This window comes from Melanotaenia boesemani, chromosome 13, assembly GCF_017639745.1.
Source record: "Melanotaenia boesemani isolate fMelBoe1 chromosome 13, fMelBoe1.pri, whole genome shotgun sequence".
Classification (NCBI taxonomy): Eukaryota; Metazoa; Chordata; class Actinopteri; order Atheriniformes; family Melanotaeniidae; genus Melanotaenia; species Melanotaenia boesemani.
The window spans coordinates 19,342,231-19,355,444 of NC_055694.1; the positions used below are offsets into that span (position 1 = coordinate 19,342,231).

The 13,214-nt window shown below is 39.0% G+C and overlaps 1 protein-coding gene across 2 annotated transcripts in view; it reads right to left on the reverse strand.

Moving 5' to 3' along the window:
• Window positions 1-38: 38 nt before the first annotated feature.
• The window catches only part of phactr3a (phosphatase and actin regulator 3a), a 31,657-nt gene continuing 18,481 nt past the window's right edge, over window positions 39-13,214 (reverse strand). Inside the window, exons 2-12 of one of the 2 annotated variants that reach the window (XM_042003568.1) lie at window positions 11,525-11,689; window positions 10,245-10,412; window positions 9,303-9,515; window positions 7,835-8,063; window positions 6,666-6,916; window positions 5,955-6,108; window positions 1,965-2,020; window positions 1,749-1,810; window positions 1,511-1,651; window positions 1,099-1,175; window positions 39-652 (exon numbers count right to left, since the gene is read on the reverse strand). In XM_042003568.1, coding sequence (XP_041859502.1) covers window positions 637-652; window positions 1,099-1,175; window positions 1,511-1,651; window positions 1,749-1,810; window positions 1,965-2,020; window positions 5,955-6,108; window positions 6,666-6,916; window positions 7,835-8,063; window positions 9,303-9,515; window positions 10,245-10,412; window positions 11,525-11,689 — 1,532 coding nt within the window. In that variant the 3' untranslated portion in view covers window positions 39-636. Of the gene's footprint in view, window positions 653-1,098; window positions 1,176-1,510; window positions 1,652-1,748; window positions 1,811-1,964; window positions 2,021-5,954; window positions 6,109-6,665; window positions 6,917-7,834; window positions 8,064-9,302; window positions 9,519-10,244; window positions 10,413-11,524; window positions 11,690-13,214 lie in introns of both variants that reach the window. The other variant, XM_042003567.1, reaches the window with a different exon arrangement.

Consider the following 13,214-nt stretch of genomic DNA (forward strand, 5'->3'; position numbering starts at 1 on the left):
CAAATAAATCTATTTAAAGAAGATGAAAGAAGCCATTCTTTAAAAAAAGATGTATTTCGATGACAAGTAGTGCTTACAAAGGTATTTCTCTTTTCAGTGAAGACATTGACGGTCCCATTCTGACTGACATACTGTATGTACAGTTAATATCAAATTCCTCCCCAACAATACTTCCCCAGACTGCTGTCTGTACACAGTCAAAGTGACACATTATTCATCAGTTAAGAAAAGGTGAAGCTGGTCACATGCGCAACTTCTTCTCTATACGGAGTCACACCGCTTTGTCAAAGAAGTCCATGAATTAGTACAAATAGAAAAACAATGATGACTGAAGGACAAGATTGTTTTCTCCTCCACTCTTGTCCTGAGGGTCAAAGGCTCCATCAAAGTTTTTTTTGACCTGCCACTTTCCGTGTTGCATCCAGTAGTCTCCAGGACACACTGCTGCAAACATCACCATCATCTTTTCTCCTACACCCATTCCTTCATACCGGTAATATGAGGGTGCTGGAAGAAAATTAAAGACACTCTGAAGACAAAAAGGCTCCAGGCTCTTTAAACTGTCACCACTGAGCAGCATCTAGCAGCTTCAGGAGATTTCTAAGCTCAGCATTTCTTCACAGAAGAAACCCACTTTCACGGTCGGTGGAACCTGGAAAAACAAACAGTGAAATTTAGTGAACGGAGGTGGTAAAAATCATGAGACCAGAGGGTGCCTTTGTCATTGAACCTGCTTATTGCAACCATTAATCATTACTGTGGAGCTTTTTTTAGCACCATAATTTCATACATTGAGGGGCAGGACACCTACTCACTCCCTGTCCTTTCTCTGGGTCACTAGCACAACGTACAAGGATCTGCTGTAGAAACAAGCGCACCCAAGGACATGGTGGCATTTCATCTTTATTCTCTCCCTGATAGTGCAATCTCTCCAAGGGACAACCTCCCCCTCCCCAGTTTAGAATCACTCCCATCTATCTTTAGCTCACTGATTCTCTTTGGATGAGCAAGGAGAGCTATATTTAGACCTCTGCAGCCCAGAATAGAGAGTGAGTGCATTTCCAAACACTATACACACACACATTTTAAAACTCTAACCTCGTTAGGTGTTTGCTTGAGGCGTGCACTTCCATCTCCGTGCTCTTGAACTCGTTCAGCTCTTTTCGGATTGCAGCCTGTGGGAAAGAAAAAAAATAAAAAATATCGGTGAATCCCTAAATGCATCCCAAGCTATTGGGGCTCCTCAACTTTTGCACATTAATGTGAGAAAAGCTGATTTTCTTTTTTTTTTTTTTTTTTTTTAAGAACGAAGGATTTTCTGGGATTATCTGATAATGCCAACATGCAGCACTGAAATTCTGGAGTAATAGTTCATAGAATTTGGGGATTTTTTTTTTTTTTTTTGTAATCTCTGACCTAAATAGTAAACTTGTTTAGATGCAGAGTCCAAACGATTTGCATCAGCTCATAAAGGTCATCATGTGACTGTGTCATCCATAAGAGCCCATACCTTGTCTGCTGCTGAGAGCCGGGTCCAGGGCTTGTCTGCTCTCCTGTCATAGTCCTGAGCTTTGGCCACTTCCACATAGTCACTGAAGCGGATCAGAATCTTTCTGTCCCGGAGTTCATCTACTGTTGGCCGCTGGTTGAGCTGGAAAATGCGAGAAAATGATGAAAAATTATGGCGTCTGCTATCATATTTTCATTTAGCAGTGTGTAAATATCCTCAGTTTCCTACAGTGTTGTACCTTTCTGTTTAGCCGCTGTTTGATCTCCCTTCTCTCCTCCTGCTCTGTCTGATCATTTCTCTCTGAAATAAAGAAAACAGTGTAATTATAAATCCACACTGAATTAAAAAAAACTTTACTGCTAAACCCACATCTACCCTGTTTATTTTAAATGAAGAGTAGTAAGCAGTTGTAGTAAATGTCAGTACTCGTGAGAGGGAAGTAGTTCGAACTCACGTTTCAAAATATTCCGACTTTCCAGCTCCTCCACATTCGGCCTCTGGCTCAGCCTCCTGCGAAGAAAAACCAAAACCACGTTTTGAACCATTTTTACTCCAACTGCTCGTCCTATCCCCCTTTTCTTCTTCTTTTAAACCGGCTGCAGTTTTTTCACTACGCGCGTTCTCGAGAGGAATCCCCTATGTTTCCATCTCGCATCCAAACCGCGGCTGTGATGCTTCGGCAGAGGCGCTCCCCACATCTGGATTAGTCAAAGAGCCGCAAATTCTCCCGTTTGAGAATTCACCAAATTATTTCTCGATGTCTCGGAGCAGCATCTCAGGTGCAGCCGCTCTCTTGCAAAAACTCTACACAGGCACGGCAGCGCAGGCACTCCTCTCTACTATACGCTACTAGCGCTTTTGAAGTGGGTCGTGATGGGCTGGTGTGAGTCCACTCCTCTAGTCTCCCTGGTTACTGCATGCATAATTTGTTGGAGGCGGAGTTTAGATGGGCTCCCACTCCCACAAGGTATCCCCAACCTTCTCATGAACGCCGTACTACAACCACTGCTATATTACCATGTTTTTCTTATTCATTTCAGGTTTAACTAAGAGGGCTTATCTAAGATAAAAAAGGAAGAAAAATATATAATAATTTAAATAATGTAACAAATGATTATTTCAACTCTGCAATACAATACTCTTATTGCTTAATGCCACAGATACAGATTAAATACAGCTGCCATGTGCTCTTTACTATCAAAGTATCCAAAAGGTCTCTGTACTTCTTTTTTCTCTTACCAAAACCACCATGTGTGTTTGTGTTTGTCCTTTAGTATAAATAATAAATGAGCACTGAATAAAGGGCTTAGCTTCAGAGAGCATGTGGGACACACCACAGTACACCTACAGAGGTAGGAAGTACAGACAGGTTTGAATGCCTCCACCCTGCAGGAGCCCTCTTATCTCCTCTGCCCCGCAAACACTGGACGCTTTATTCTTCTGCTCAGTTAAAGATCAAAGTTAGGTCATATGAACTGAGGCCTAGATGCACACAGCACATTCACAAAAAATAAAGGTCAAAGAAGTCCTTCGTGAAATTAAAACAGGACTCAAACTACCTTAAATTATATTTGTGTAAGAAATAATTTCTCCATTAGAGCTGAGAAAGATTGTCAGCTGCGTTGTGTTTGTTTTCTTAATTTAACTGATAGATAACATGGTATCTAGTATTTTGTTTTCAGCCCTTCATACATAGCGGTTCTTCTCAATACGATGTTGTATAATGAGTTCAGCCAAGCATTGAATCCTTGTTAATTAACATAAATGACTAGACATCCAGAAATAGTACAAGGAATAATTCAACAGTGTGAGTCCCCTGGTGACTTCTTTTCTGGGAAGTATAATTAGAAAAAGAACACAATTGTTCTGTCGAATAATTTAAGCATTTATCATAATAATGATAACAAGAACAATAATAATGATAATAATAATAATAATAGAAAATAAAAAAGAATCCATCAGTCATTCCATCATTTACCATCATTGTCTTTTAGCTCCAGCTTAAAGCTCTCTGTGATTTTAATAAAATCAGGAGCAACTCTCTCTAAATCTATCCATGTGTTAAACTGCTAAAGAGCCAAACCTGATGATTCTTTTGTTTCACGACTCTGCTGAACAAACTGAGGGACAGAACAAAATATCACTACCAAAGCCTCAACAGATTCAAGCATTTACTGTAATATTGACCTGGTTGCCGAATTGCCTAGCAACAACACTTGGTTTCTTGAAGACAATGGAGCCTACCCTCAGAAACTCTCACTTCTCCCTAGTAACACCGAGAATGGGATTTCGCTACTACGCAGAGCTGTGTGTAGTTTGCAGGAGAATCTGGCTATTTTTAGCAACAAGCTGCTGCCTCTTTTTTTAGTCTTTCTCAGTGAGATGAATGAATTCAATTCTATTTTAGGAGAAATGTCAGATCTTTTTCTAAGTGTGCCAAATTAATCACAAAACATTTTTATATGCTCCTGCAAGGTGACATAAAATGATTTATAAAGGAAACTGAGAATTCCCTACACTCACTACACTGACTCACTGCAGTGGCTTTCACCCACTGATTTAAGCATAAATGGAAGATTTTACAAAACACCCCTAGAATAATGATGACGCATAGAAAACACCATCATCCCAAAAGATTTACTTTTGACTCTGAGGATATCCTGTGATGAAGTGAGTTGTAATAAAAATCTATCACTATGCCAGCCAAGGAATTATTTGCCCACAGAAAAGAATGACACCCACCAAGTGGGTGGCTTTTGTTTATGTTGCCAACTGCTCTACAGAGACAGAATGGTCCATTCCAAGCTGAACCTTTTTTACAACTACAGCAGCAGGGCTTCTACCTTCTCCTGCCATGCTATTATTTCTGCTGATATAACTTCCCGACATTTGTGGAGCGGCAGGAGTGCATGAGATGCATTATTGAACAGTGTCAGGAGCTAAGATTAGAAACAGCAGTGTGGGGGTGTAGAACTGTTCCAGGTCGGGAGCCTCTAAAGATAGAAAGGTCATCTATCATTGACACAATAGAGAGACAGCATGTTTTTATCCATCATAAGTCCTGATGGCCTTTTTCTGCTTGATCTGCTGTGAATGTACAGTTAGTGTAGGCTTAGTTAGAATGAAGACTGAATATAAAGTGGAAAAATCTCCAGTTAAGTAGGATGTTATTTTCCTCCATTTAATCTATATTAGTTATAATCAGAAAGGATCATCCTCATTTCTCTGATGTGTGTACAGGTAAAACTGCTTCAAACATCCCTAACCTTTGTGAGAGTCTTTTTTCTGCATAGGTAGAGAAATTTATACAGCTTTAAATAAAAAAACAGTACATCAGTTTACCTCGATTCTTTTAATACTAGGTCTTTATGTGACAAGCAAGCGTTTTATTGCTCTGCTGCAAACAGAACCTCACATCCATGTAACAGTGACCCTCCTGCCTATTACACAAGCTGCAGTCACGCTCCATCCACTTGTCCTGCTGTTTGTTTGCAAACCTGTTAATGTCTTCATTCAAACAAAAAGAAAACCTTTTCTTCCAGTGTATCTAAAAATAGAGGAAGAGACTGTAGCTTCCAGACAGGCGATAGATAGTTTTTTGTCTCTGGGAAGTGTGGGTGGCACTTTGTGCTTGGCGCTGAGTTACTGCACAGCAGGTTATGTAACACTGTGGATTGTTTCTTTGATATGCTGGTGTTAAAGAGCTGGAGCCTTGTGACACATTCACACACATGATCACTCCTGTCAGTTTGTAGGGAATAGGCATCTCAGCTATCTCAGCAGCTTGAAAAAAATAACTCAATTATTGTTTTTGCTGTGAGAGGCACAAAAATTCACAGTACTTCTTGTACAAAAACATTTCCAGGAAGCAGTGCCCTGCCACCAGAAATCTTGTGTTAAAGCTGAATATTATGAAAAAGTTCCCAGGGGGTTGACCTAGAGCAGGGGTGCCCAAGTCCAATCCTAGACAGCTACTATCCTGCAGCTTTTAGATACATCGCTTCTCCAACACGCCTAAATCAAATGGCTGAATTCCCTCATGCACATGTCATACAGCTATGCAGAGGCACGGGCTGTTTATTAGATTCAGGTGTGTTGGATAAGGAATAAAAAGCCAAGCAGTCTCCTCTGATCAGCAGATCAGTCAAAATGAATCAAGTCTGTGCAAAACAGTCAGATAATCCTGTAAGATTTTTTTAAAATCTCACATCCACCCAAGCAATAATGCATACACAATAGGTTTACCACGAAGGAAAATTATTTAGATCTGCAAAATGGTTTCTTTTAGATGGAAATTGTTAAGTTAAAGCTGGAAAACCTTGTTACATATTCAATTATAACATCTTATCTACACAAGACAAAATATGTTATCCACCTTTATTCATAAATGATATTCTACACGTCAAAATCTACATAGGAATCTAAAGAAACTTGCATTACTTACTTGGCAAGTTTCATCTCAATCTGCTGGCGAATCTCCTGCCGCTCCTGATCGCTCCTTGCTGGGAAGATATTCCTATCCTCCAGTTCCTGCTTGCTAGGCCTGTTTCGTAGCTTTACAGCCAGCAACTCCTTCCTTAGCCTGCGAGGAAGCGTTCCTGCATTCATGTATATAAAATAAAACAAACACTAACTTACTATCAACCTCAGTAGAGATTTGGAGGCATTAGTTTACACTTCAACGACAGGCAAACACACTATAAATGAATAAAGTATTCTAGTGGACTGATGCTGTGTGGATCAACAAATATCCACACACACCGTTAATCGCTTATGAAGATTGGAAGTATTTGTACCAAAATTCTTTTCTATGATTTTGCTTCTTGACATAACACAGTCAATTTAAAACAAAGGAGATTTGTGTCCCCATTATACATTATATATACACACATACATATTTACTTGATCAGATTTAAAATGCAAGTTGTCCTCCACCTTTGCTTACACTTATTTAAATTCCACAAACTACCCAACCTTGGAGCAAATCTGCAACCAGCTGACACTTGGTAGTATTCCTTAGATGGCTGCATTATATGTAGCAATACAAGTGAGCTGGTAACAATATGTTCAGTTTCAATCATATTCTTATTAATTTAAAATAATGCAATAGTCACAGCATGCACTTTGAACCGCTCTTTAAAGTTCTGCAACCCACCAGAAATGACTGACTCATTCCAGCCCTCCAGGTCAAAGGGGAGGCCTGATGTGTTGGAGAAGCACTGGTCCAGCCGTACGTTCTCCTTGTTCTCTTCTGCTTCCTTCTTGGGCCAGTCGGACCCGCCAACTCCCCCACACCCGCCCCCCAAAGACGACATGTGTTGGTTATCCGAACTGCAGGAACGAGAGAGCCGTCCATCGGAACACCACAATCGAGGAGATGAGCCCTGCTCACACCCTTCATGGACACTGAGGGGACATACAGGGGAGGACAGATGGAGGATTAATGTGAAAGAGAGTCAAACAAGTGAGAGACAACATTTGGCCATTTATACATTTTATGTTTCAGAGAAATTCTAACTTGGATATTATAGAAAATTGGACTGGGAGAAATTAAAGATTTGTGAAGTTATGCTCTATAAAAACATGAATATATATGAGTCTTTCATCATAGCCAGAAGCTGCTTTAACATCAGTAAGTTTTTTTTTTTTTTTTACAGTTCCAGACTGAATGAGGAAACCATTTTTATCAGGTGGTTTCAAAAAGACTAAGATCCCTTTTCTAAAACAGAACCAAGAACATAAATCAGTCATAAAAAGACAAGAACAGGATCGTCATGCTTTATAAGATGTACAGTATGAGAAGTCTGGACACAGTTTTCTGTCTTGTGTCCGGATCTGATGCAGTTTCAGAGCTTTAACTTTATAATTTGGCATTTAGCTTACAGAGGAATGAGGCAGCTTTACAACACAGTGGACTTCTTTATGAATCATTTATAGTTTTCTCGATATTAGTTTTATGTGTTGAAAAGGAAGACAGCTCATGTTGTACGAAAGAATCCATAACCATTTGAAATTTCTGTATAAAATGCTGATTAGACACATTTTAAACTACTGTTTTCTGTTATTTTGCTTCAGTTTGGTCTATTTTTAAAAGAAAAAATGGATAAAGAAGTAACAACTAAAAATAATCAACTGCGATCAGGGGAGTAAAACCCTGGGCAGAGGTGTTGCCTAAGCAATATATAATCTGCAAAAAACAATTTTAATGAGAAGGAAGAATTATGTTAATGCATGTTTTAATGGACCACAATGAGAATTATGTGGCAATCTGGCACTACTGATAAACAAGTTGCATTTTATGTAGACACAAGCATGAAGACTCACTTCTCCTGTCTGTTCTTGGAAGCGAAGGCTCTTTGCAGTTCCTCCATAATGCAGCTGGGGGGCATGGGAGGGTGTATCATATTGCCTAGGTGTGGAGACCCTGAGGGGTTGCCCAGGGGCCCTCTAAGCGTCAGCGTTATTGAAGCTAGACTTTCTGTGGCCCTGGGTGGAGGCTCCTTAGGGAGGTAGGAGTTGGGCAGGTGAGCAGGGAGCGACGCAGGTCCTGAATCTGTTCGGAGAAGATGAGCAGATAAACAGTGATGATTAATCATATAATATTTTTCTTATATACAGTATGTTTTGGGGTTTATGATGCTGACCTAAATTTCTATTTTTACTTTTGCGAACTCCTCTTATTATTGTACGTTCCATCATAATGCGGCCTGGGCTGTCTGCATGAGTGTCAGGTTTGAAGCTGAGTCACTTTACCTTTGGCTTTATTGCAAAGTATCTGCACCAAATTTACCACCAAGCTAAAACTACAAATGATAAATAAAAGGAAAAAAAAAAATCTTTGTAATGTTCCGAATGCCCAGATAGGCTTCATTACAACTTTTTAACCTACAACCTCAATTTCAAAAAAGTTGGGACACTATAAGATGTAATTAAAACAGACTGCTACGATTTGAAAAATCATTAGTCATCAAATGACTATGAGAATCAGGAGAAATCAAACTGGATGTTTGGGCTCTTCGGGTCCTCAGGTGACACTATATTAAAAACAGGCATGATCCGCTGCTGGAAATTACTGCATGGGCCAGGAACACTTCCAGAAATCACAGTCTACAGACACAGTTTGTCATGCAATCTACAAATGTAGGTTAAAGCTCTAACATGCAAAGAAGGCAAGGCAAGGCAAGTTTATTTGTATAGCACATTTCATGTACAAGACCATTCAAAGTGCTTTACATAAAACATTAAAAGCATTACAGCAGGGTGCAGGAAGCAATAATAAGTGCATTAAAAAAAAAACTTTAAAAGAAGCCAAATGTGAACACGATCCAGAGTGCCACTGTCCTCTCTGGGCCAAACCTCATTTTATAATGGTCTGAAGCAAAGTGAAAAACTTTTTAATTATTTTTGGAAACCATGAATGCTGTGTTCTGTGGACTAAAGAGGGGAGGGACCATCCAGCTTGTTATCAGCAAACTGGTGGTTTGGGGTGGTATTAGTGTCCACACTTTTTTGAGACATGTTGCCACAATCAAATTAAAAATGAACTTATATTTGGAAGTAAAAATATTAAGGTTTGCAAAACATTGCATTCTGTTTTTATTACAGTTTACATAGAGTCCCAGCCAAGACCCACATCATACTTACTCTCATTAAGCCATCAAAAATGGATATAAAGACATCTGTATCTCTTATTTACCGATCTTCCTTTAGTGTTTTTAATCATTTGTTATTCAAACGGAGTAGACACAGGTTATTTACAGCTACTATGCAAACACAGTGACTGAGAACTCACCTTCTACAGTACTCAGCTGGGGCAAAAGTTTTGGAGGTACTTGTGGTGGGGATGTTCCTGGAGGAATCTCCTCCGCTGATCTCTCTTCTGTTTGTTCTCCTGTTTCCTGCAGTCCCTCAGGTAGATCACTAGCAGGGTGAAACTCCTCCTCTCCCTCCTCTACCGGTAGCGGTACATTCTCTTCCACCTGTTCACAATCCTGGAGAAGGACAGCTGCTGATGGAAAAAACAAAAAACAAAAAAAAAAAAAAAAACACGCACACATTTAAAATGCTAATAAAATTAGTTAGCAGCACAAAATACACATTTAATGTAACAGATAAAAGTGTTTCCATACATTTGCCAATATGCATCAGCTTTAATCTTTAGTGTGAGGTTATAATTTGACTTATAAAACTTACCTACCAACCTCTTAATAAGACCATACAAACCAAACTAAAGATAAAAACATGAGTGATAACTAGTATATAATTTACTGAGGCATATTTTTTTTTCTTGAGAGTGATTAAAATAAATAGAACTGATACAACAGATGCAAGGTCAACCATTTTAAAACATATTGTACTGTACTCTTTCATGCTTATCTTGTACAAATATGCATATCACAGGCAGATAAGGCAGATGAGTGAGAAATGACATTTTCATGACTTTGCTGCCCTCTAGTGGTGAATATGAAGGATTGTGTTAAACACCAATCCTTGTTCTAAAGAAGCTATCAAAAAATGATGCAACAAATGCAAACATTTGAATTGGAAACATATATAAATCATTGCTTTAAGGATTTAAAATCAACAGGAATGTGCCCGTTTTTGCTTGAAGGAAAGAAAATGTCCCTACATTTTTATTTGGAGAGCACATTTGGCCTCTTGACAGACCCTTCTTTCATTAATTGCTTTTCCAGTTTGTAATGTCTGCAGATTACAGTGGGAAGGAGTGTCCTACCTGAAGGGAGATGTTCCTCCTCAGGACCAAGATATTCCACACTGCTGACTGTGAGGTTTGAATTCAAAGGGCCCCCAAATCCTCCAAGTAAGACTCCACCATCTGAACAGCAGCCTTGGGTGGGAGAGGTGGGGTCGTGGCACAGAAGTCCACTGGACAATGCTACATCTGGTAGGGGGAAAAAAAAAAGAGTAATTGACTCTTAGATCAGATAGGAGTCACTGAATATACAGAAATCAAGTGCAAAAAGATTGATTTGGTTTAATTACCTAATTAAATAAAAATACATTCTTTTTTCAAAGGATATACACATGGTATAAACTTGCAATCAGTTTAATCTGAGGAACGTTTACCTCATCTAATGAGCTTAGGGTCCTTAAATAGACAATGTGGTTTCACTAAATGACAGTTACCTTCATTAAGTAGCCATCTCCATTTCAGTAAGAGCATCACAATTAGTCTTGTGTTCAGCAGCTGCAGTATAATGCTGATTTTAACAGCAGACGCACGAGATGACTGTTTATCGACTTCAGATAGCATTATAACCTGAGTCTGGCCAAACTGAGTAATCATTTCACGTGTCACAATTTATTTATGTCGCAACTTTGTCTGATGTTGGCTGAACATTTGTCTCTCAGGTGTCAGTATAAGGAAACCCTTGATGATACTTAAAACTGTTGTAAATGTATTCCCAGCACTCCTTAGACTATTCTTTTATTGCAGATTTGACATTTTTAAAATCATTTTAAATAAAATACCATGGTTATGTTTCATTTTCTTTGGTCAAAAGAAAAAAATGAATGCAGTTTCTCACTTTCTTGTTAGAAAATGTAACTTCAGCTTCAGACTAAATGGTAAGTATTCCTGATGGCTGCATAATATTTATTTTTTTCTAAAAATAATAATTATAAGACTCATATCTAGTCTTTTTTTTTATTAAAAAACAGCTTAAAAACAGCTGTTCAAAAGGTGAAACTAATGGCTCCAGCAGCGAGTTGTATGCGTTTTCTTTTGTCTTCCCTTTTTCTTATTTTTAACACATCTTTTGCATGTGGAGGAGATGTACTTTAGCTAGGTATAAATGCATAAAGGTATTCTCAGGCATCATTATATATTGAAAAGAGCATAATAATGCACTTGGTTCAATCATAACTTCTCATGTCTGTTACTCAAACCCTTCCAATAATCTTTCCTAACCAAATTCATTAGAGAACATGAGGCAAAAATGGTTTACAAGTGTGGGTATGAGGATCTATCCATCCTAACACTCTACAACTTACCTGTGGAACTCTGCTTGAGTTTATCATTTTTCTTTTTCCTCCATTTCCAAGGCTTGAAAATTCGCCCCAGAGTGGCCAGCTTGCTGTTACGTCGGATGGGTGGAGTGTGAACCCCTGTCACCAAGCAGCCTGTCCTGAGCACCCTCTGCTGTTCCACTAGCTCTACTACAGTGACAGAGGAAAAAGCCCAGAGAAGAGTCGAGAGATGTTCCAGGAAGGTGAAACAGGGAGGAATGGAATGGTTGGGAATTTTCAGTTGAACGGGATCAAAAAGAGGGAAAGCAGATAAAGGGGAGTGTGGAGGTTGGAAGATAAGGTTGAGGGGGAAAAAAAGTCAAATGTGAAAAAAGGCAAAAGAAGACAGGAAAAGAGAGGGAGAGAAAAACAGGGGCCAAATTAGTATGCTCACCTCATTGAATAAACCATGATGGAGTCCAAACGCTGTGAACAGATTGAATTAGAAAGACTAATTTGATCATAGCACACTCCCTTACGGTGGTTTTTCTCCCTTTGAGCTGTACCTCATGTATCAAAATAAATATCTCTCACAGTCCAAATTGTGAGCGATATGAATTTGAATATGAAAGCAGCACACACACAGACTGCCTCATATAAGATGGATTCCCCTGGTGACCAACAGGTGTGCCAGTCTTGTTGCTTTACCAGAAACCCCTTCAGCTTTAGCTGCCTGATAAGACAATATTAACTGTTTTACAGAGTCTACCTCCTCCTTTATAATATGTAGCTCATCTGCTACAAATAAATAGTATGACTTATAGTTCAAATTACAAACTGTGTGATTCTGAAGCATTCAGTGTTTGCTGGAGTCAAAAATATTTTTTCATAATGCCATCTGCCTTTTGGCTATTTCTACCTGTGAAGCAATACATACTTAGCTGTGCTGTGGTCTGTTTATGTTGTCTAGGATAGAAGCTGGTGTGTTCTGCATGCAGAATTTTTTTTTTCTTTTCATTCTATATTTGGACTTGTATTCATTTCTGCAAAATGCTTGTTTCACACATAAATTACGAATAAACACACAAGAGCTTAAAAGCACTCTGGAGGCAATAATCACACATGCTGTAAACATCAAAAAAGAATTAGCTAATTTAGCAAATTAAACTGTCAACAGCTGAAATGGTACAAATTTAGCAAACACTGATTAGTTTTTTACACAAATTATGTTTTAAATAAAACAAACAAACAAATGGAAGCAAATCCAGCAATATTAATTTACATTTTCTGGTAGATGAGCTGCCCGCATCTATCATGCTCATATCCTTGCACCCTTTTCTATCTATAAAGGAAAGCTGTATTTACATGAATGACGGCTATGACTCATATCAGGCAAAGAGTTGGTCTTAAGATTCATGTGCGCACATTGCTGCTAGGCTGCCAGCTTCTGAGTAAGCCAAGAAAATGGAAATGCATGGTAAATGCCATGTATTTAAGAGCTGCACACGTCAATGTGACAAAAAAAGAGGCAATATCTGCCTTCCGAAAGCTGATATCTTTGTTCAAACAATCAGCTGAAGGGGGAGGCAAGGATTTGTGATGAAGGAGGGTGAGGAGGAAAAGGGGGGCTTGCAGAGTAGCTCATGGTGGGATAAAGGAGGGATACAGCTGACTCTCTTTCATGATTTTTCGAGGCCCTTGCCTCCTCCCTGAAGCATGTGGGTAGGGAGTAGAA